The 24,473-nt window shown below is 38.3% G+C and overlaps 2 protein-coding genes and 1 non-coding gene across 3 annotated transcripts in view; 2 read left to right on the top strand and 1 right to left on the bottom strand.

The window, feature by feature from the left end:
* Positions 1-24,473, top strand: part of LOC136856652 (phenoloxidase-activating factor 3-like) — a 69,655-nt gene that overhangs the window by 10,543 nt on the left and 34,639 nt on the right. The window lies entirely within an intron of this gene.
* LOC136825061 (U4 spliceosomal RNA) lies at positions 1,191-1,331 on the top strand. Its single transcript, XR_010849237.1, has one exon. It is a non-coding gene; the product is annotated as a U4 spliceosomal RNA (small nuclear RNA).
* On the bottom strand, positions 4,793-16,609 carry LOC136856650 (serine protease easter-like). The gene is made up of 10 exons (XM_067134656.1): positions 16,337-16,609; positions 10,599-10,695; positions 9,084-9,210; positions 8,654-8,735; positions 8,373-8,502; positions 7,695-7,794; positions 7,118-7,305; positions 6,870-6,983; positions 5,571-5,726; positions 4,793-5,362 (listed from the first exon to the last, which is right to left on the bottom strand). Exons 1-10 carry the CDS (start codon positions 16,337-16,339, stop codon positions 5,205-5,207), a joined length of 1,155 nt encoding a protein of 384 aa, XP_066990757.1. The 5' UTR covers positions 16,340-16,609; the 3' UTR covers positions 4,793-5,204.

The raw sequence follows: 24,473 nt of genomic DNA, 5'->3' as shown, positions 1-24,473 counted from the left end.
TTGAGAAAAGCACTCTCTCTCTCTCTCTCTCTCTCTCTCTCTCTCTCTCTCTCTCTCTCTCTCTCTCTCTCTCTCTCTCTCTCAGTAAATTATTTTACTATTTTTAGAAACCATTGCAGAAGAACCCTATTAATATATGAAGTCCAGAATTGAAAATTGATTAATATTGTTATTTATACCCATTACCATAATCTTGAGTTCGGCTCATGCATTCATTGGATAAACTACTGGTACGTTAACTAACATGTCATTGTTGCATTTCCCATAATTGTATTTTGAATAATAACATACAGTGCAATAAATCAAGAAAGTTACACAGCTTCATTATACTTAAAGAGTAGATTCTTTGCTGCCGTTGCTTAGGCCTATTTAAGGTGATATTACTAGGCATGTTAACTTTCTGAAAGTTTTTGCATATAATTTGACAGAGTGAAAAAATATTCTAAATGAAAATCTACAGGTATCGTTATTTATTGTATATTATTTTTTAAAACGTTCCTTCTAAGTCAGACATAATCTATGGAAACTACACAGTAAACCAGTTTCAAACTTTTATCCGGCTTCAGTTGATTGAAAGCATAAGTCAGTTGCTCATTCAGTGCTGAAGATTTTTCACAAAATGGCAGCCATTTCAGTCACAGTTTAAGAGGATTAATGTCATTTTAGCTACAGTATGAGAGGATTAAAGTCTTATTAAATATAATTTCAAGATATTGCAGAGATTTAGCTCAAGTTTTAGAGGATCACAGCAATTTATGCTACATTTTGAGAGAAAATAATTTTAGTTCATTTCAGAGGATTCAAGTAATTTCAGCTACATCTTCAAAATATTAAAGCAATTTTAGCCAGAGTTCTAGAGGATTAAAGTAATTGTAACTACAGTTTCAGAGAATTTGTCAGAGGAAGTGTACCTAGACTTTAACAGGGTTACCCTTACTCCAAAATCAATACCGATAGCACAGGACCTTACCTAACAAGTAGGAAGCCTTACAGTACATTTCTTACATGAACAGCAATTTTTAAGACATTACTTCAAACATCCTAATATAAAAAAAATTTGACAAATATTACAAAGCTTTCTTACATCTTTAAAAAAATGTCTAAGCTGTATTATTTACATAATCTAAACTTTATACATCTCCCATCCCTCAGTCCAGGGAGTGAGGTACGGTTTGGTGAGCCAAGACGTCAGCTTTGCGCAGTGGCAGTATCGTAACCAATGAGGGTTAACCGAGGTGCGATTATTGCTAGTTGAAAACTTTTCCCAATACCCCGCCTAGTTGACGTGAAAGACCGACAGCTATGGCAATTTTTATCAGCCCTAATTTGGGCCACTAATCTTGCAATTCTGAAATTTTATCCTGTGGGAAGAGAAGACTCCTTACTTTTTCTCTGGGATATGGCAAGTAAACATTACAAGCCGTGTTATCTTTTTACTTAGTATATAACAGCTTGATACATACAAAAATTAGGAGTTTTAAGACATGAATTCCTGGTATGTCACAGCTAATCTTGAGCAAATACCGGTAGTATTCTCTCGCTCTCTCCCAGGAGGGTCTCGGCGAGGTAAACCTCATCCCCAGGTTGGTTGAGATTAGGCTGGCCTTAATGCCAGCACGGGCTCTTGGTCATAGAGAAGGCCAGGGAAAAAAATTATTTTTCCACTTGCATTTAACTTTTCGTAAGATGTTATCACTGAATCTATCGACTAACAACCATTTTAGGCTGTTGTCATAAGTCATGGCAGGCTGCCTGGAAAGTCACTGTAGGCTGTTGACAAGTCTTGGCAGGCTGTTGGCAAGTCACAGTAGGCTGCTGGCAAGTCATGGGAGGCTGTTGGCAAGTCATGGTTTCACAAGTAGTTGCATGCCAGAGTAAGTATAGGCGGGAAATCGTAATTTGGCCAACCAATAATATGCGATGACACCATTTAAACATATTTTGAATAACTGTGATGCATGTCTGGAAAGACTCTTCATTTAACTTTGTTTTTTTTAATAAAAGTTTTCATTTGATCAGTGACTTCCAACAATGGTCGTTTTTCAATTTCATATGAAAGGTCGAAACTGACAGCCAAAATTATTATTATTATTATTATTATTATTATTATTTTGCTCGGAAAATTGTTTTGTTCTGTTACTTTCAGTCTTAGATAGCTTCATTGTAAGTCGGGTTTTACAACCCTGCAGTTTTTCTCTGGGTGTTTTAAACTCAGATAATACTAGTTTGTTCAATCCTTCATACTCTTAATTGAAAAGGCAGCTATATTATCCCTTCAGAAAAAAACTGTTGTGTCTGCAAATTTTTGAAGCTTGTAAATCAAAAGTTGTAATTTAACAGAGAGATCTTTCACATTCACAATTGATCCCTGATCCCCTTTTCCTGCCGAGAGCAACCAGATTCGCCGAACAGCACCACCACTATGCAGAAAATGTGCCTCGCTGTCGAACTTCTCAGTTCCAGAGGTCCTTTATTCATTGCACCGTTGGACTGTTGAACGGACTCCCAGAGGATGCAATGCATTATTGCCCTAATTCAGTTCAACTTGTACTTTAATATTTTACTTACATTTTTATTTATTTTTTTTTTTTTTAACATTTGTTTTTCGAGTAGCTGATCTCTTCTTTCTGTATTTCCCGTTACCTTCTATTACTTTTTTCTTCATTGGCCGGTCGGAGAGTCGAACGCTGGGCCACCAGCGTGCTAGCCGAAAGCTCTTCCCACCCCTCCAATGAAGAACACAACAGTAAGAAGAGAAGTACATAAGTACAAGGCGAATTTTTTTAGGGTTAATAATGCATTGCATCTTCACATGAACTTTTGAGGTTGCAACTGCACAGCATCCTCAGGGAGACAAACGCAATTCACCCATATGTATTAATGACAAAGATGAGATTGATATGGGTCCTTGTATGTGTCTCATGTCAAGTGGATCATACTGAACTCATTTGTAATTAAAAAAAAAAAAATTAGCTGCCCCACTGCATGGCAGGACCATAGGGAAGGTACTCAGTGATTAGTAACTTGATGCCTTTCGTGAAGAATTTAATTTTGACGCTAAATATTAATTGGCTGCTTGTTATCTCTCTTGTCTTGAATTTAATTTTGTATAGGTATTCTCACACGCTTTTTAATGCCGGCACCAGTGATCTAGCTAGGCTTTTTTGTCCAAATTTCATAAGTTCAGTCTTCATTCAAAAATGAGCTCAATAATGCCCTCTTGTTTTTACAGTATCTTCTAAGATCTGAATCATATTCCAAGATTTTTTAATCTTTTCAGATCGTTTGTTATCTCGTATTTGCATTCCTCCCACACAATTTTGGTTTCTCGGCTCACTGTGCAATGTCGCACCAATACACCAACATCCTGAAAAGCATTTAGCAGACCATAGTATCTGAAACTCCAGAAGATCAGCAGTAGAGTCACATCGCAAAAATTGATTTGACATATCATTGGTTCTCAACAGAAGAGATGACTTCTGCTAAGAGCAGTCGAGTCCAGTGCTGGTCATGTTGGCAACAGTTTTCAGTTTTTCTGTAAATCAGGTTTCTGTTTTTGTGTGGAAATGGGGAGTATTGTCCCCTTTATTTCTATTTTTCATTTGCTGTCTTAATGAATGGTTAATTCAGTCTTGCCTTATTCCTATATCTTTTGTGCTGACTTTGCAGTTTAAGCACAGTTGATTATACTGTACGTGAGGATTTCTTTCTTAAAGATTGACAGCATGCTAGTAACTATTAGATTGACAATTGATGTACATTTTTAAAAGTGATGCTGATTAAATAGATTTCTGAAGAACATTCAGTCCTTGTAAAAATTCACAAAATGTGTGGATGTTGAATCTCTCCAGAGAGATGTTGCTCAAATCAGTACATGATGCAGTTTTTTTTTTTTGGGGGTGAAGTTAAACCATAATGAAACACAAAATATAAATCTTCAACTCATTTAAAATCCCAGGGGTTATTCTTGATTACAAATTCGCCTTTGAGAAACATATCGTGTCTAACTCCTGCTCAGGTGTAGTTTACCCATTGTTTCTATTTCCTGTTCTGTAACACCTGGGCTGATTTTCCCAGTCGGTCATTTGAGCATATTTCCCAAAATAAAATGCCCATCATTTTGGGCTGTGTACTATGAAGCAAGAGCCCATGGTAGCGTACAGTATCAACAATAACAACATGTATTTGGGTTTGGTCAACTCGTACCTGCCTATCGTCAGATCGTCCGGACCAGTGACCCAGCGAAATGATTGCCCTGGGCAAGTTTCGTGTTTGAATATTCATTATTTGGCAATAAGATTAACTTTTTTTTGTAACTAAACTTACAGTAATACTGTAATAACGATCATTTCACCAAACAAATACCTACAGTAATGATTGAATGATATATTCATAATAAAAAAACAGGTGTACTACCACCAGAAAATGAAGAAAGTCCCAAATACAGTTATACTCAGTGTGCTTTTGATTTTAATTAAAGGACTGCTCTATATGCTCTTTTCATCGTTATCTAATAGTTCCCAATGATAATGTCCAGCTTTAGTTTTCAGGAAGCATAAGAAAGAATCAAAGATATGACACAAAACTCGGTCAGAAGTCCTAGTTCTAGTCAGTTGACAGGTTTTTATGTAAATTCCCCTATTTAGAAAAACTTTGGCTTGAATTCATTTTTTTTGTAATGCAAACCTTGCAAACACAGGATATAGGTTTTAGTGAACTTAAGCAGTATAATCAAGCAAGTCCAAGTGTTGTAGCTCACAGAAAAAAGGATGTAATGTTCATAAACACCAAATTAGATATTGTTTTGTTCATGTATTCATTGTAATTAGTAACAAAGATGATCCAAAGCTAACTATTGTAGTTGACACCAAAGATTTGTGATTTTTGAAATTTACATTTTTTGGTGGTTTTTGCAATTTTCATGGGCAGACGCCACTCACAAGAAGTCATTTTTCGAAGATTTAGCTATGTCAAAAACTGTAATTCAGCATGCATGAACACACAGTATTTTGGTTTCAGCATGATGTAATTTTATGAAGTTCTATGACGAGATGATAATGAAGAGCACTGAAATGTAGAGTTTACTTTAAAAAAATACCTAATCCTCCTAAGTTAAAATCTGTGTGGAGTTGGTAATATAGGTGTAATGAAAAGTACACACAGCATACACACACACACATGGAAAACATTAAAGGTGAGCACGTTTAGGGACGCATGGTTTGAATGATCCAAGGTAGGTAGTGATGGACGCTTGTGTAGAGACCTTGGGTGTCCTGAGACCCACAGACAGTGGGACCTAGACTGGTAACCCCCACGAGGAAATGTTTCGTGCTGACTGCGTTGGTTAAGGTGAGAGGACCACCTGAAATATTACAAGAATTTTTAGTTCATCATTTAAAAGTAGGACATGTGTGATAATACATTGTGAAATATCAGTTTGTAGAATTTTTGCAGTATGGTATGGCACAATAACAAACAAATAATTTCCATCTTGTGGTTCTAGTTACCAAGCACTGATTACTTGCAGCATTGTATAAACAGAAAAGAAATACAGTATAAATTTGAATTACCAGAATCGCCCTTGCAAGTATCCTTGCCTTCACCACCAGCACAAAGTACCATATTCTTGTCTGGGTAATCCTTCTTCAGGAAATCACAGTATGGGAGCTCCTGGATGGGCAGCTGCACTTGCTGGAGGATAGAGGGACGAGAGACTACAGCTGGGTCTGTAAAGAAAGAAAATTGACGATTACACTGTAGGCTGGGAATTTCCTTAGGGGGCTAGTGCTGCCAGTGGTGTTCTCTAGGTACAGTATTACTAAAGGGTGTTGGCAGTGTCCCCTAGACCCCTAGCTGCATCCACTTTTTAGACTTTTACTTTACCTCCTTCAGTCTTGGTGTTCTCTAGGTACAGCATTACTAAAGGGTGTTTGCAGCGTCCCCTAGACCCCTAGCTGCATCCACTTTTGAGATGTGAAGGACCCTAGGTATTGGGATTAATATTCCAAAGATGGCTAAGGTCAACATAAGAGGGTCTTGATTCGAGATGTTTAAGAAGGAGCGAGACAAGTAAAGGTTTGAATATCTCAGAAGTAGTAGCAGGTCCAGAAACAGAGCAGTTGTTTGAAATATTACAGGGCACGCCCTTCTGTAGGATAGGCTGAACTACTATAAGTTTCTAAGAGGGATAAGTGCAGGATCTAGTGGATAGGGGAAACAAATGGCAAATTTCAAGGACGTTTTCATCTGCTAATTCCTGAGAGGAATTATTCAGGAAAAGATCTGGGCCAGTTCTGGTCAGTGTTCGTGAAGTTTCTTTCCAAGGCCCCGGGACTGACTATAGCTCAAACAGCTGCATAGTAAAGAGCCGTTTTTTTGCAGTCTTTAATTATGTCCTTGAAATCATCAAGACTAAAGCTAAAGGAGAAAAGAAGAAATATGAGAGAAGGCACCAGAAACAACTAGGTAATCCAGGGAATGAAGAGGACATGTAGTAAAGTCCTTGAAATTATCAGGACTAAAAGACAGAAGAAGAAATATGACAGGGACATCAAATAAAGCCGGTGTCATGCCAGTCTCTCAAGATACAAGAATGCTACATAAAGGTATCTTACAACCAGAGAATGTTTGAGAGGACATAGAAGATTAGGAAGGCTTAGAGGATAAAGGTATCTTACAACAGAGAATCTTTGAGAGGACATAGATTAGGAAGGCTTAGAGGATAAAGGTATCTTACAACAGTGAATGTTTGAGATGACATAGAAAATTAGGAAGGCTTAGAGGAGGAGGAGGAGGAGGAGGAGGAGAGTTGCAAAGAAAAATTCCTGACTGAAAACTAAGGAATGTGGACATGTTTATCTGACACATACCTCTGGCAGTGGTTCCCCAGCCTGCGGCCCATGCAAATTTTCCTTGAAACTGCTGAACTGAAAAACCCATTTCTCTGACTGGGTCTTGTGGTAGGCAGATGGGAATCACATACACTGAAAGGAAGAAAGTATTGAATTATACATGTATAATTATGTGTATAAGAGAATTCAACCATGTTACCTTTATAACAGGGATTTAACACAAATTGTACAAAAACCTGAAAGAGTTGAGGACTTCAATCACTCACATGGGTCAAGGGTTACTTTTCGTGAAAGCCTCAAGAGTGCGATATCATTGCACTCACTGCACGGGGAACCATAACTTGGGTGCACAATGGTCCTCTCAACCGGAATGTCCTGAGGCGGGGGGGCACAGACTCCGAATTCACAGTCTTGCTCTTCCCGTATGTTGTGTTCACCAACTCTTGCAAATTCTCTGGTGACATAACAAGATGAAAGAAGTTAAAAACAGTTTCAGGTTTGGATTAAATTAGGGAACTGATGTTAAATTTGTAAATCTGTTGAAAGTATCCAAATCAGTCTCACTGTTTCGTTATGTAAAATGATGGAGTGAAGTCTGCAGTGTATGAAATGTATGACAGTTTTATTTATACTTCCTTTGTTTACTTGACTGGAAGACTCTTTGTAACCTTGCAGACCCTACTCCATTAATATTATTGGTGCCAATAAGATTGACTCAGTATCTGGCATGTCAACCATATCCCCACAACCATCAGACCAGGCTGTCCATTTTAAGGACAGTTTTAGAATACTGTATTTGTAAAGAAAGGTTGCAATGGCTGGTGGCCTTAATATGTGACTTACAGGGTGACACCAAGCTGTGGTTTAAAGCAGTGGGCTGCTGTCAGGACATAACGATCTGAAATCAGTGTGCCTCCACAAAACCAAAAGCTTCTACCACCGGCTGAAAAAAAAAATTTTTTAGATTTCATTTGTTTTTGTTAATGTCTCATATGGGGTATTGTGTCCTAGAAATATCACTAATAATCTTATTGTTTGTAAAAGCAAGTCAGAACAGACCATAGCTTGTGTTCTACAAGATGAGTAGTGCAAACTAACTCAAGAGGCAGATGCACTAAAGATGGTCTTACTTTTGAACTGGCCCTTTTGTAAATCAAATTTCTTAAGTGCAAATTGCCATCCTAGCTAACATCAACATGGTCCAGTAACTGAAATGGGAGATGCAACTGAGAAGAATCTTGTGTCCAACATGGTCCAGTAACTGAAATGGGAGATGCAACTGAGAAGAATCTTGTGTCCAGCCTTAGACACAGAAATGATTCTGTATTTAAGCTGATCTAGAGTATGAAAGGTATGCCCTATTAGATTTTGTGATCCATTGACTGTACCTGAAGGCTACTCACGCAAACACAAAATGAAGTGATAGATTATTAGGAACATGTTAGAGCCACAATACAAGTTGCTGTGGATATTCTATGATAGCTCTTTCTCACTGTAGAAGTCAAATCTTAGGAGACTTACTATTGCCCCTGAGAACAACCATCCATGGCCATGCCCTTAGCGGAGCAGGTAAGCCGTCAATGATGCGATCAGTGATGCCCTGGACGCCACATCTTGAAGGCAGAGGGGTTGAACTCGTAGATGGGCCCGGCTGGAAAAGAGACAAAATTAATGCAAATGCAGTAGGTCGATCTCATACTCTAGTGGAAGTAAGAATAACTAATTTCAAGTCTTTCGATGATAACAAACTTCAACAAGTCTTTCCAAGATCACATTTCACAAATCAACTAACTTCCCATTACCTGAGGCATGTTCACTGGAGGCACTGGAGAGGACTCTGGGCAGCAAACAAGAGGCTCCCCTCTGTCGAAATGGCAGATGGACCTGGAAGACAGACAACACGAGGTAATAGGACGCTGAAGGAAATTGGGTAATGAACAAATGCAGTATATATATGCCTTGCTGCATACAAGACAACCATCTCGGCGTCACAGCTTTCAGATCTTCATGAACTGCAGAAGGTGGTTGCTTCTATATTCTTAAAAGATACCTCTTCAAAATTTTACTGGAACCCAAATCATTTTATTTATATTCTGATATTTGTTTAAAGTTTTTCCATGTCCACAAGGATTCACACTAGAGCTAAGGCAACATGGTGCCATGCAAGCATGCAACATACTCAAGGATTGAGATGACTACAGGTTTCACATAAGGACTGAGAAGATCACAAACCTTCGTAGCTTGTCAATAGACCCTGGAGGAGCCGAGCCACTTTGCACTTGTGCAAGAAGCAGGCGGAGTACTCCACAGTTCCTGATGGCTACGCATCTGCCTGCCTCACGCGCTTCCGTGATGCATCCTGAAATTAAAATGCCAATTCACATTTTCTCCAGTGCAACATTGGGGGGGTGCATTTCATCTAATCCCCCTTGTATCCAAGCCTTATCAGATTTTGAACAGAATTAAAAATCTTTCAGGCTATGAGTGACCCAACTCCAACTTCAACCTCTAGTTCCTCGCTGGGTGAGCGGGTTCCGTTCTCAGCTACCACTCTGTTGGTCGCGAGTTTGAATCTCTGACCGGCCAGTGAAGAACAAGAGGAATTTGTTTCTGGTGATAGAAATTCATTTCTCGCTATAATGTGGTTCGGATTCCACAATAAGCTGTAGGTCCCGTTGCTAGGTAACCAATTGGTTCTTAGTCACGTAAAAATAAATCTAATCCTTCGGGCCAGCCCTAGGAGAGCTGTTAATCAGCTCAGTGGTCTGGTTAAACTAAGATGTACTTAACTTTTAACTTTAACCTCTGTCTCGATTTTGCTATTTCAAAAAGTCATCAATCACTGTCTGGTCTCTTAACATCCTATCCATGTTTAGCTCTTAAGTTGCTGGAGAGTGACCAGGTTAGATTCGACTCTCATTTGAATGTCTCATTTTAAAAGAGTGAGATTTTACGAGGGTACCGGAACTCAATAATTGGCCTTCATATGTTGCCAGTCGTTTTGTCATTTATTCAGTGCAAAAATCTGCTGTTATCTAATGATACATCTTGTTTCTGTCTACAAGGGTGATATGAATTTTCTGCTCCAAACATGTACATTTTTTGTCACTTCTCTACTGTTAGGTCTTCCTCACCTGACTTAGTGCTTCAACTAAACTTATTTTCATGTAAACTGTTTTTCCCAAAATAATATTGGCCACAGAATGATGCATATTGGTCCTCTTACATTTGCAACACTAAATGATAGAAAAAAATCTTATAAAACACATGGAGTTAAATATATTTATGATTGCAAAGTACTGCAGAATGCAGTTAGCATATCTGCAAGAAAAAATTTATTTCACTTCAGTGTTATTGTAATACTTGAGAATGCTGCTTGTGTTCTTTAGTCAAATTGCAATATTCAGGTGAACTGTAATTAAATTACAATTAAAAAGTGTGTCATTGCATAGTGCATACCTGCAAATACGCAACTCCTCAGTAGCATCACGGAAAACAAAGTATTACAAAAATATCACAAAGATCAAACTCCTATCATGTCTAAGTCTACCACAGTGTCAAGTAACCCTTTCTGTTGAGGTCAGTCTGATAAATAGTTGGCAAACTTGAATACTATTGCATAGTTCGAGGCCAGCCTGATAACCAGTCAGTAAATTTATATACTGGAGCATGATTCCAACCTTGATTTACAGATATTACTTGAGACATTGTCCTCAAGAGCTTGAAATAGACAGGACTGATGCTTACCTCCACCTCTTCCACCCTGCCCTTCACTGCTCCCAACCAGAAGAAGCAAAGAAAATGCCAAGATTCCTGGGATAGCTGTCCTCATTGTAGACGACACCTGCAAAGCACAGAACAGTCTGTTAATATTCCAGTTAAAACGCTTCACTTAACCCACCATCTTGGGATGGGATAAGCAGTCATAGAAAAAACTACTTATCCCGTGTGTTTCTTATTGAACAATATGAATTAGTAAACAAATTATAAAGATAAAATTCCTGCCAGATCATATACGGTCTAGATGTCCCAAGGAGTACTCCAGCTTTCACCTGAACAAGGTGTTCCATTTCTGGCCCAAGGGAAATTAATAAATTAAATGGAAAATAATACTTCAAGAAACCTTCTATCTTAAACCTTGAAGCTTTTCAGTTGGACTGCTAACGTAAACTGAATTATTCCACGCACCCTTTCCATTGGGACTTGTCTGTATTTTGAATGTACCTTACACAGTCTGGTCAGCCACATTAATATTCCCATAGTGCGTCAACTACTCACACCCTTCTGTACTTCAACTCCTTAATTTCCCTCCATACTTACTTATTAGTTACTCCCATAATTATTTAGATCAGCAAGTTGGGTCGGTTTAATACTTGGATGGGTGACCACCAGGAAATGCCAGATGCCTTCAGCCTGTAAGGCCCCTGAGCATCATTTGGCCCAGCACCCTCACCCTGTATATTTATATATATATATATATATATATATATATATATATATATATATATATATATATATATATATATATATATATATATATATATATATATATATATATATATATATATATATATATATATATATATATATATATATATATATATATATATATATTGATGAACACATTAGCACATGTTGCATGGGAGTAAATTTCAGACTCACACTGGGATCAAACCCCAGTCTTTGATATGACAGGGCCCCATGACCTATGCAGGTCGACTGGTAGCGCCCTGGCCTGTCATTTGAAAAACTGGGGTTCGATCTATCTATTTGGTGATCCATACGAGTGTGCCAGTATACACACTTGTGTATACATGCTCGTTACACCAAGAAAAACCCAGGACCCGAAATACCAGCGTTTATCGTAATGAACGCTTCCGTGTGATTAAAGAGGGAATGTTTGTGACGTCATTATCCAGAAGTTTCTTCTTTAGAGTGCCAAAAGGAAACCACTTCCTTCTGAGAGGGCTAAGAGGAAGCCTCTTTCTCTTTAGAGGAAACCTCTTCTCTTAAGAGGTCTAAGAGGAAACCTCTTTCTCTTAAGAGAGAGAAAAAGGGCTAAGAGGAAACCTCTTTCTCTCTCAAGAGGGCTAAGGGGAAACCTCTTTCTCTTAACCCGACCGGAAGAAATTAGGAGAATTCTTTTCCATCTGCTCGCTTATGAAAATTCTACACTTCCTGCCGGTAGCCGGGCCATAGCTCCTGTTGATAGCAGTTTCACCTTGCCATTCAGTATTGAGTGGGGTTTACATATTCTCTCTCTCTCTCTCTCTCTCTCTCTGGTGATGTTCAGGAAGGCTTAAGTAAGCGATTCGCTTCTATTTAAAAGGTATTGTGTTCAGTTCTAACGGCATTGGTCAAAAGTGAAGTATTTTCTTCACAGGTTCCTTCTGTGTATGAATGTGTGATAGACACGTATATATATCACACATATGGCAGAATGCGCCATTGTCCTAAGCGTCCGTCCCGTTAGTGTGGTAAGGTTGGAAAAGGTTGATAATACCTTGTGACCCATCAGTAGTTAGACTGATGACCACAGATTGCTTCTATAGTACCACCAAGGTTATGAAAACATCATTGGAACATAGACATAGATCTCTCATGACCAGATATACGGCCAAGGTCAAGGACCTAGCAACCACATCCTAAAAATCAATGGATACAAAAGACCTTAGTGGGAGTCAAACCGTTCTTAGAAACACAGGGGTGTGGAGATCACAATTAGATAAACAAGGAGGAAGTATGGAGACTGGGTTCTGTGCTGCATATTAATTGCTACTACTACTACCACCACCACCCCACTTCCCCCACCCACCCCGGCTGCTTCTAGGAGACATTTTCCTACTGCAGCAACTTTCTTTTCCATGACGAGAACAGCAGACCACAGTGGAAGGAGTGGTATTCAGAATTTATTTTCCGTACTCTCCTCATTACTTTGTATTTTTTTCGTATGGTGGTCAACCCAGTGTCTCTGTATAAACTATGCTCTGCAGGTCTTGCAAACTTATTTCGTTTCTCTCTGTACAGTGAAATTCAGCTTTGGTGTTGTTAATGAGCCTAATTTTGAGGCAATTTAAGACTCATAACTGGAGTTCTTTGTATTTCACATGACAGGAAAACAGGCATTGCCGTTGCTTGACAGATTGCTATATACAAGAGATGGTCTTGAAGAATAGTTTCACTTTCCTGCCCCCATTAAGCAACTTCAGATACTTTTCCTGCTCTGCTCTGGCCGAGGAAATCTCTTCATTCGTTTTGCCACCAGCTGGGACATTCCCTCCCTGGTTTCCCAAGGAACAAACCCTTCTTTTTTTTTTTACCACCATTTCCTGCAATTTCTTAGCTTCCATTGGCCTTCACGACCTGAATCTAGTGAGCTGCTTCTTTCTGCTATCACCCCGTAGGGGGTTAGTGCCGTCAGTGCACCTCGCGCGATGCACTGTAGGCGTTACTAAAGGTTCTTTGCAGCGTCCCTTCGGCCCCTAGCTGTAATCCCTTTCATTCGTTTTACTGTACCTCTTTTCATATTTCTTCGTTCTTGCTATCCACGTTCTCCTAACGATTATTTCACAGTGCAACTGCGAGGTTTTCCTCTTGTTACACCTTTCAAACTACTCTCAATTTCCTATCCATCGCTGAGTGACCTCGAAGGTCCCAGTGCTTGGCCTTTGGCCTAAATTCTATATTCCATTCCATACCTGGTACAAACACGTTCAACTTTTACCAGTCTCTGCAACTCTTTGCTACCTGCAGTCTGCACTGTACCGTCCATACGAACATCATCTGTTTCTAAGGCCAATCAGAGCGCCACATATAGACTCTACTAACGTGTTGTGACGCATTTATAAATCGAACAATCACGCAATCGCTTGTATATATAACTTACGTAACCTACGCATAATATCTTTCGTGTCGAAATGCACCAGACACCTAGACAATCCCTGTGCATCGACAGTAAGGTGCTAATTGCATATGCAGTGACCTGTCGTGGGTACAGGTGCATGCCAAGATGATTTCGTCATCCCCAGCAAAACATTCCTATAAATCTTCAACGAATTCGTCTCCGTCATACGAATTTTAAAAAGGTCTTTATATTACCTTAAACTTACTTTTGTCGTACAGTTTTTGAAGAGGTGAATTTCCTTTTCAAACAAACGAAACATTTGGCAGCATCATTTGTGTAAACTGTTGATGTCATCGACGTTTGTGACTGATATGCAAGTGCATTTAAACATTGACTCTGAGATATAGGTTTGAGTGGTTGCCCAACAACCGCTGTAAGATGTGACAAAGGCGAGAAAGCCTGGTATGGACCACAGGACAACATTGGGAATTTTAATGACGATGATAATGACACTTCCGTTGGCTGTGGAAGCCATTACGGTGTGGAAATGACGTCACAAGTTACTTAGTTAGGCAATGTAGTCTTTGTGTTGCGGTGTTGGGTAATAATGTGAGTAATATATGTACAGGTATATATTCGTATGCCCGAGTAATGTGTGTGAATGCCAAGTATGTTTATTTTTATACAAATATTTTGCAAGTATATACAGTATACGTGCATATCCTTTGTGAATATTGTTGTGTGTATTAATAAACATTATATATATATATATATATATATATATATATATATATATATATATATATATATATATATATATATATATATATATATATATATATAATGTGTGTGTCTGTGTGTGTGTGTGAGAGAGAGAGAGAGAGAGAGAGAGAGAGAGAGAGAGAGAGAGAGAGAGAGAGAAAGTGCTAATATACTTAATTCTGTTTTGATATGTCTGTTAATAATACATATTTTCAATACATGTATTAATATACCTAAGTATTCTCTGTGAGTACTATGTATATTGATACACATAGCAATGTGTATCAATATACTATGTATATTGATACTATATTGATACAAGTTGCTATGCATGATTGTTAAGAGACGTAAGTAATCATAGAAAACTTATCTGGTGTAGATAGATGTGTTCATGTGTGCGTTTTTAGGTGTATATGATTATACACACGCACCGGTATGTTTAGATTTAAAATATAAGCTCAGTGACTTGGAGAATGGTGGTTATGCATGTTAAACCCTACTTGTATTTTATATATATATATATATATATAATATATATGTATATGTATATATATATATATATTCATATATACTGTATGTATATATTCATATATGTATGCATATACAGTATACATACATATATATATATATATATATATATATATATATATATATTTGTGTATGTATATGTATATATCCATATATATATACTGTATATATATGTATCTATATTTACATATATAAATATATATATATATATATACAAATAAAAATGTATATATATATATATATATATACATATATACATATGTATATGCAAATATACCGGTGTTTGTGTTTCCAATCATGTACACCTAAAAATGCACCCTTGCATACATACCTACCAAATCCAGATACGTTTTCTACAATAACGTGTGTCAAATAATAATCAAGTACACCAAATATGTGTATTAATATTCATAGTATTCACACAGACTTCTTGCGTATATTTATACTTATGTATTGAAAGTGTGTAGTAACATACGTAATATATATTTGTGTATATATATAGTATGTATAATATATATACAGTATATATGTGTGTTTGTGTGTGAGTGTTCTAAGCTAAAATGTTCACATTATATAACGTCTATCGGTCATCCCTTATACCAAGGTATTCTCTAGACCTTGCCTTATACATTGGGGGTCAGCGACAGAATACAAACAGTCGAAAGATGCAAGGTCATCTAGCCTTTGGCCATCTTGCATCCCTGTTGACCTAATAAGAGTCTCAACTTGGCCCGGAAAAGAAAGTAACAATGAAAGAGTCTTTGGAGAGAGAGAGATAGAGAGAGAAATGATGTACGGCCTTTATGTAAAGAAGAATCCTTGGCGACTCGGCTAACGTAACGTTTCTCTCTCTCTCTCTCTCTCTCTCTCTCTCTCTCCCAGACCTGACAAATTTTAACAAAACAGGGCAAAGTATACGTGAGAGTTGAACCTCGCAGGACACACTATACACGAGATTCGCATTGTCAAGTCGCTCCGCAAAGTGTAGGTTAAGGAAACGGACTGGGTATTTTTGTAAGAATTAAAATTCAAGGTCGCGTAGGCTGTCAGGTATACGATGGCCAAAAGATGTTTGTTCGCGTCTTTACAGAGCTGGCCTGTATCAGAACAAGGAAGCTTCTCTGTAACATTTAACTGTAACTGTAAGCGTCAAAAAACACTTTGGATTACAAAATCCTTCGGAAGGAACATCATAACGATAAAGATACGTCCTGGATTAGTTTTGCAGATTAAAATAAGCACCATAATCCACTTGGCTTTTAGATCACCTAAGTTACTCTAGATCTTGAGCACCACTTCCTAGAGAACTCGCAAGTGAGAACGGTTATCTAAAACTTTGAAAATCACTTGCCATTCTCCCTAGGATGACGGAAGAGGAGGCGGGTTGGACGAGACGAAGAATCCCGGGCACCTGTCGTCCTTGGTTGTTCGCGGGAGACTGACTGCCTCTGGGCCTGGCTAGTGGTGCTAGTTACTAACCCACTGGAAATCCTCCTCACTGCGTCTGCGCAGTGCCACTGAGCGGTTGGCGGGGCAGGGGTGTGTTTATTTGGGCTAAACAGCAGTCTCAGGATCGTCTAGATACGTAAACAGAGCCTACCTTTGTAAATGTTATTCCAGATATGCTTGTCTTGTGGTTGATAGGGTCCCTCACTACGTCTGCGCAGTGCCAGTCTCCCTTGGAGCGGTTGGCAAGGTAGAGGTGTGTTCATTTGGGCTAAACAGCAAGCACCTAACTGTTTAGATAAGGTGTTTACAGCTGTAGACAGAAATTAGCCTTAGTAAACGTTATTCCAGACCCATTATTGTCTTGTAACTTCTCTGGGCTTTTGCTGGTCACGTGAACACACGTCGAGGGTCTCTAGGCGAGGTTGGTTTGTTCGTTCGTGTGTTCGTCTGCTCTTAAGTCTCGGTCTCGTTTTTGACTGCAGGGTAAAAAAAAAAAAGTAGATTATAACTACATGGAATGATTATAGGTAGTGAAAACCCCTGTATGTTATTATTAAAAAGAAATATTTTCAAGTGTGTGGATAGTTATTCTTATTCCACTCACTGAAAGATGAATGAATCATTGGTGTAACTCTCTCTCTCTCTCTCTCTCTCTCTCTCTCTCTCTCTCTCTCTCTCTCTCTCTCTGTGACGAGAGGAATGAATAACACTAGAGCATCTCTCTTATATAAGTCAACCACATACATCTGCCTTTTAAATTACATGCTTTTTTTTAACTTGACTCTTACGCGTGTCTGTCTGTCTGTCTGGGTCAAATCTTGTAACTGAATTTTCGATCTGTTCCCTCCGTCCGATGGACTTGAAATTTTTGGATTTTCTTACAGTTAATCGTGCCTACAAAAATAAAAATTGTGGCCATCAAACATGGAAGGAAATGCAACAGGAAATAATATTTATTTCTGTAGCATGTCCTTCCATATTTAGTGCCCACGCTTTTATTTTTTTTGTAGGAATGATTAATTGTAAGAAAATCCTGGTGTGTCTCAAAAAATATTTTTTACTTTTTAGTGCACTTTAATAAAAGCATGTTTTTAAATTTTTCTTATGTTTATTTTTATTCTTTGGCTAAATTTAGGCAGGAAATGAGGTCCTTTTTATCTGCGCCTATGTCATATGGGATTCCCAGACCTCGTCTATATACTGACTCACCTGGTAGGATTATCGCCCTCTCTCTCTCTCTCTCTCTCTCTCTCTCTCTCTCTCTCTCTCTCTCTCTCTCTCTCTCTGTGTGTGTGTGTGTGTGTGTTTAGCCGTGTGAGCAAAGGATAAATGTATAGGTTTTTAAGTGTATTGTCACTCCCCGTAGATTTACATTAAGCCGAAATAATGATTAGTTATTAGTTAAATTAGTTGTGAAAGTGACTGATCATATCTTTAGTTAGTGGTTCATTTTATCTATTCTTAACCAACCAACCTCCTCCCCCCCCCCCACCACATACCAAGATTCTCCACAAAAGAATATTTCAAGAAGACGCTTTGCTAGGATCTTCTTGAAGTATCCTTTTGTGGAGAATCCTACTGTGCAGAAGGACGGGGGGGGGGAGGAAAAGGATGGTTGTTTAAGAATAAGTAAAAGACAAATTATGTTAATAGGATTAAGCTTCCGTCCTTGATACCTTTTCATTTCCTTCAGTGCATCGAATATTTCCTACACCATCTTCGTTCGTGAATCGTGGAAAGTCTTTCCGTAGGGAGTAGTGCCGTCAGTGCACCTCATGCGGTGCACTGTATGCGTTACTCAAGATTCTTTGCAGCGTCCCTTCGGTCCGTAGCTGCAACCTCTTTCATTCCTTTGACTGACCCTCCGTTCATAATCTCCTCCTTCCATCTTACTTTCCACCCTCTCCTAACAATAATTGATTCATAGTGCAACATCGAGGTTTTCCTTCTGTTACACCTTCCAAAACTTTCTACACTCAGTTTCAGTATCAACGCTGAATGACCTCACAGGTCCCAGTGCTTAGCCTTTGGCCTAAATTCTATATTCTGTTCTATTCTGTTCCAGTCGAATTTCTTGCAAAACTTTATGTCTACATTCGGAATATTCACTCTCCCCGTAGCCTTCGTTTTGGTGTTTTAGGCTTTTTTTTTTTTTCATAAAGACTTGCTGATAAGACTTGGCGCATGTCTTCAATACTGGAACGCATGTCAGTTCCAACACTGAAACTGTTCAACAGTTCGTGTTTGATACAGCTGTTTCAGTTTTTATCCATTCTGAAAAATTATATCCGTTGTAAAAGTTATATCTCAGACTCATCTATATTTGTTCTTATCTAAGAAGGGAGATTATTATTATTATTATTCAGAAGATGAACTCTGTTCACATTGAACAAGCCCACCAAAGGGTCCATTGACATGCAATTCAAGCTTCCCAAGAATATGGCGATCATTTAAAAGAAGTAACAGAAGATAATAGGAAATACAGAAAGAAGAGATCTGTAATTAGAAAAGCTAAACTAACAAATTAATGAATAAATAAAAATGTAGTTGGGTTATTAAAATACAAGGAGAGTTGTTTCAGGGTAGTAATGCGTCGCATCTTTGCTTGGATTTTTAAAGTCCCAATTGCACAACATTCTCAGGGAGGCTGTTCCACAGCCCAACGGTGTGAGGAATAAGGGACCTCTGGAACTGAGAAGTTGGACAGCGAGGCACATATTACTGCATAGTGGCGCCAGGTTTATATCTTAAACTCAGCTAGTTGTGCTAATCTAACCTTTTAAGAAGAAAGATTCACCAGATTAACTGTTACAGAAAAACTAATATCCTGAGGAAGATGCCAGACCTCAAACTGTTTTGGCATTCAGACCCCGTCCTCTCTCTCTCTCTCTCTCTCTCTCTCTCTCTCTCTCTCTCTCTCTCTCGTAGCCAGATTGTGCTGGAGCGTACGATGCTACCCTACGCAGGAAAGCCACACTCTTAGGCTAGGATTTCTCAGGTAATCTTTAACGCCCTTCTATATCTCTGTGTCCTGTTCTTATCAGTTTGCTCTAGGAGTTTTATCTTGGCTACAACTAAAATGTGGAATAGTTTGCCTGGTGTTGTCGTGGAGTCTTCTGGTCTCCAGATATTTAAGCGAGGAGCGAATTCAGTCCTGCTCTCTGCTGCTGCTGACGGCTCCTGAATTTCAGGTGTGTCGGTTTTATTTTCTGTTCCCTGATATTTGTTTATTGGTAATCTTTACCTAGCACTTGTCTGTCTCTCTCTGCAGTCTGATTTCTTCCCTTTGAAGCCCTCTTGGGTTTATATAAGTTGTGGGTTTTCAGCTGATGATTTAAAGAAGGAAAGAAAGAGAAAAAAGGGAGTATCGTAACTTTTCAAGAGGAGGTCTCTCTGAATACCTGTATCTGCCTTTTGTCATTATTTCCTGGGTCAGTCTGTGCCCTTGAAAGATGATTCCTTGGTCAGATTCTCATCCTTTTTATTTTATATTATAGGCATTCCTTAAGATTCTTTGCAGCATCCCTTCGGCCTCTAGCTGCAACCCTTTTCATTCTTTTTACTATACTTCCGTTCATATTCCCATTCTTCCATCTTATTTTCCGCCCTGTGCTACCTGTTGTTTCAGCATTATTCTCAACGGTGAATGATCTCTTAGGTCCCAGCGCTTGGAATTTGGCCTAATTTTTTTTTTTTTTTTTTTTTTTTTTTTTGCTATGTTCCAGTATTTGTCAAGATCTTGTGTCTCGGATTTCCTACACATTGCCACACGCATCACCTAGATATTCGTTCGTTGATACTTATTCTCTCGGGCAAATATTTTTCAAGACCTGGTTTAACGTTTCTCTAATTTCCTACACGATGCCACACAGCACCTCCTAAACTCTAATTTGTCTCATCTAAAGGCTAAACGTATCTAAACCTCTAAACTCCAAACGTATCTAAACCTAACAACCTTGTAATGGTGAATCTCTTGGTTCTGTTTATTCGTAGATTCCTCTTCATTGTTTGTAGCACTGGAACTTGTGCTTCCTTCCTGTAGCGTGCAGGAAATCTTCAACGTGGCAACTTTGCAGTGAGTGAGCGAAGAGACTGGTTTGGTTGACGACACCAAGCGGCCAACAAATTCCTACAGGCAGGAACAGACTGGGCTGGGCCACTGGCGTTTGTGGAAATAGGATTGTTTCACCAGAGATATGTATGTATGAGTGTATATATTTACATACATACACATACATTATATATATATATATATATATATATATATATATATATATATATATATATATATATATATATATATATAATCTGTTATGTATATTATCTATACAATAATTATATATATATATATGTGTGTGTGTGTGTATACTCATACATACATATCTCTGGTGAAACTTTTTTTTTTTTTTTTTCATTTTCAGAATATCACTGGTTTTTATAAGGTGCACAGTAAGCATTATCAAAGGTTCTTTGCAGCGTCCCTTCGGCACCCAGCTGCAACCTCTTTCATTCGTTTTACTGCACCTCCTTTCATATTCTCCGTCTTCCATCTTACTTTCCACTATCATAGTGCAGCTTTGTGGTTTTCCTCCTGTTAAATCTTTCAGATCTTTTTACTGTCAATTCCCGTTTCAGCGCTGATTGACCTCACAGGTCCCAGCGCTTGACCTATGGTCTAAATTCTGTATTATAGCCTGTTCTTTATTTTTATAAGAGTTAAATGACACGTCTTATTGTCCTTGACGACAGTTGGCTTCTGTTTTATAATATTTTCATGGCGAGTTCATTGTAATTCTTGTGACAACGCCACAGCATTTGTAGTACAGAAAAGAATATTCCCAGATTTTTAGAACGAATACACCATAAGTTGCAGAAATCTGTACGTGCAAGGCACTCACGAACAAAGTCCATTTAATATATTTATTTATGTATTTGTTTAATTACTTATTTATTTACTGCAAAGCAGTCACGAACGTGTAAGTTACAAGCACGCAACAATGGCGACACGGACCAAAACTTGACTGGAATTGTCAACGCAGAGCCTGACCGCTGACATCAGCGTGAGAGTACCATGACTTAGACGAATTATTTTGTCTGTCGTTCCTTTGTCTTTCTCCCCAGTCGCCCAGAAAATCCGTCGCATCCTGCGGTCACCTTGAAGTGACGTCATACGAAATGTAGGACTACCAAAGAGTTTTCCAATGCTGGAAGGAAAATTCATGGTGAACGGACTTCCGTATTTACCAGTTTCCTTATTACGATTATTTTTCCATGTGCTACCATTTTAGAGGCGGTATATTTTCCAGTTATGTTTTTTATTGAGTGGTTAGTGCTAAGTACCCGGCAGTGCCGTCAGTGCACCTCACGCAGAGCACTGTAGGCAATACTTAAGGTTCTTTGCAGCGTCCCTTCGGCCCCTACCTGCAACCCCTTTCGTTCCTTTTACTGCATCTCCTTTCATATTCTCTTTGTTCCATCTTACTTTCCAGCCTCTTCCTAACAATTGATTCATGGTGCGACTGCTAGGTTTTCCTCCTGTTACACCTTTCAAACCTTTTATTGTCAATTTCCATTTCAGCGCTGAATGACCTCATAGGTTCCAGTGTTTGGCCTTTGGTCTAAATTCTGTATTCAATTCAATTCATTCATGTAGTAAATTTGCAGAAAACTAGTAAGTGATAAATAAGTAAATATTGAAAATAAAGCAGTAACGAATCGGGGCAAGTCAGTTATAAAATTATCAATTATATATTAATTACACGAGGTTAATTTAGTCTATAATACTGAAATTATGATAAGCCTTCAATAATAATACACTTGCCTTTTAAATTCATCATACATTACCACCGCAAAACATTTCTCCGCGTGCTTTTAATAGTTTAGTCACATTATTTATTTTTTTTTTGTTACTTTTATGTTTGTTTTTTGATAACTGATCTCTTCTTTCTGCATATCCTATTATCTTCTGTAACTTCTTTCAAGTGAACACCATAATATTCTTTGGAAGCTTGGCTTTCAAGTCGGTGTCCCCTGTGGGCTTGTTCCATATGACTAATGGTTTATCTTTGAATAATAATAATGATAATAATAATATCATTTCCATTTTCGTTCATTCACATCATAGCGCTGAATGACCGTTTGGGTCCTATTGCTTGGCTTTAAGCCTAAATCACCTATTCCATTCCAGTGATAATAATAATAATAATAATAATAATAATAATAATAATAATAATAATAATAATAATAATATGCCAGTGGAAATTGTACCCGTAATCATAGGAACATTAGGCACGATCCCAAGGACCCTAGAGAAACTAGATGCCGAAGTAGCTCCAGGACTCATGCAGAAGAGTGTGCTACTAGAAACAGCGCACATAAAAACCACCCAGTCGAATAGGATGACTGTGATAGACAAAAAAAAAATAATAATAATAATAATATCTCAGGACTGAAGGCAATTAGTAATATATTGAGAGGTTCTTGAAGATAGGAGGCTTTGGTTTCCTCAAATGACCCTTTCGTAAGTGAATTCTTTTCCTTTTTTGTACCCAGCGAAGCGTACCGGGAAATATAAAGTCTTTGTATTCGTTCGACTGTAATTTATGTATTTTCTTAGAACGTTGTGGATTTTGATTCTGGCTTTTACTCTGGGTACCAGTATAAATTCACTCAATAATTAGGTAGGGTTATCTTCCTCTTTTGTATCCGATGCTTTGATAGGTGTTAATTTAGGGATTTACCTTTGCAACGGCTCCCCAGCTCGTTTACCGTGAGACAGAGACGGTGAAAGCGGCGCATAGAATCTTCCTCTTCTTTTCCTATTTTCGTGAGTGGAGGGCTCTGAGGAGTTCGTCTTTCTTTTCTACGTCGTGCGTTCGTCAGACTCGAGTCTTATAAGTCTATTCACTCTTTCTATACAAATATAATAATAATAATGTATAAAAGCAGTCTTTACAGATAATTCCAGTTGTGTCAGTGAATTTCTCCCAAACCTTTTCCTTCTCCGAACTTTTGGACTTACCCAAACGTTCAGCCTTTTTTCAAGAGGACGATTCGGTAAAAACAACTGCCTCATATCGCCTTTGTATTCTCTCTCGTTACTAATGATCAGATTCTACAGCTGTTCGTGAGTACTGTGCGAACTTTATTATTATTTTAAATATATTTTGGTCTAGCACAGTCGTCCTGTTCGACTGGGTGGTTTTTATAGTTTGGGGTTCCGGGTTGCATCCCGCCTCCTTAGGTGTCCATCACTTTTCTCACTATGTGCGCTGTTTCTAGTAGCACACTCTTCTGCATGGGTCCTGGCGCTACTTGGGCATCTAGTTTTTCCAGGCTCCTTTTCAGGGATCTTGGGATCGTGCCTAGTGTTCCTATGGTTATGGGTACAATTTCCACTGGCATACTATTATTATTATTATTGTTCAGAAGATGAACCCTATTCATAAGGAACAAACCCACCACAGGGGCCATTGGCATGAAATTCAAGCTTCCAGAGAACGTTAGTGTTAATTTGGAAGGAGTAACAGAAGGTAAAAGGAAATACAGAAACAAAAGATCAGTCACTAGAGAAGAAAAAGTAAATGAACTAATTAATAAATAAATAGATAAATAAGTAAATAGATAAAAATGTAAGTCAGTATCAAAATACAAGGAGAATAGGAGAATTGTTTTAGGGTAGTAATGCATTGCATCTTCGCCTGAATTTTTGAGGTTCCAATTGCACAAAATCCCCAGGGAGACTGTTCTTGAGGAATGCCTTCTGTAGCGGTTTCTTTTCTCCATTCTTGCTGTCCAACCTCTCGAACTGTTATCACTTCTTAGTGCAAATGTGGAGTTTTGTCTCAGCTCCACTTTTAGATCCTTGTACCTCAACTCGGATATTTTCTGGATCTCATGCTGTCCAACCACTCCAACTCCCTCTTTGCGCTGTCTTGAGCGCTGAATGACCGAAAGTGCCCCAGTGTTTGGCATGGTAGCGTAAATTTCATAAAAATCAAATTGAATATGAGGTAATAGCAAATTAAATCATGAGGTAA

The sequence above is a fragment of the Macrobrachium rosenbergii genome, chromosome 36 (assembly GCF_040412425.1).
Source record: "Macrobrachium rosenbergii isolate ZJJX-2024 chromosome 36, ASM4041242v1, whole genome shotgun sequence".
Classification (NCBI taxonomy): Eukaryota; Metazoa; Arthropoda; class Malacostraca; order Decapoda; family Palaemonidae; genus Macrobrachium; species Macrobrachium rosenbergii.
Note: the sequence above shows the minus strand (reverse complement) of the source record. Positions and strands in the feature narration are given on the sequence as shown.

What these genes read in the sequence shown, in the direction of transcription:
- LOC136856650 (XM_067134656.1), bottom strand. An exon ending in CTCCAGTGAACATGCCTCAG is followed by an intron (nt 8,503 to 8,653) that starts GTAATGGGAAGT and finishes TCTCTTTTCCAG; the next exon opens with CCGGGCCCATCTACGAGTTC. An exon ending in CTGGGGAACCACTGCCAGAG is followed by an intron (nt 5,727 to 6,869) that starts GTATGTGTCAGA and finishes CTTTCTTTACAG; the next exon opens with ACCCAGCTGTAGTCTCTCGT.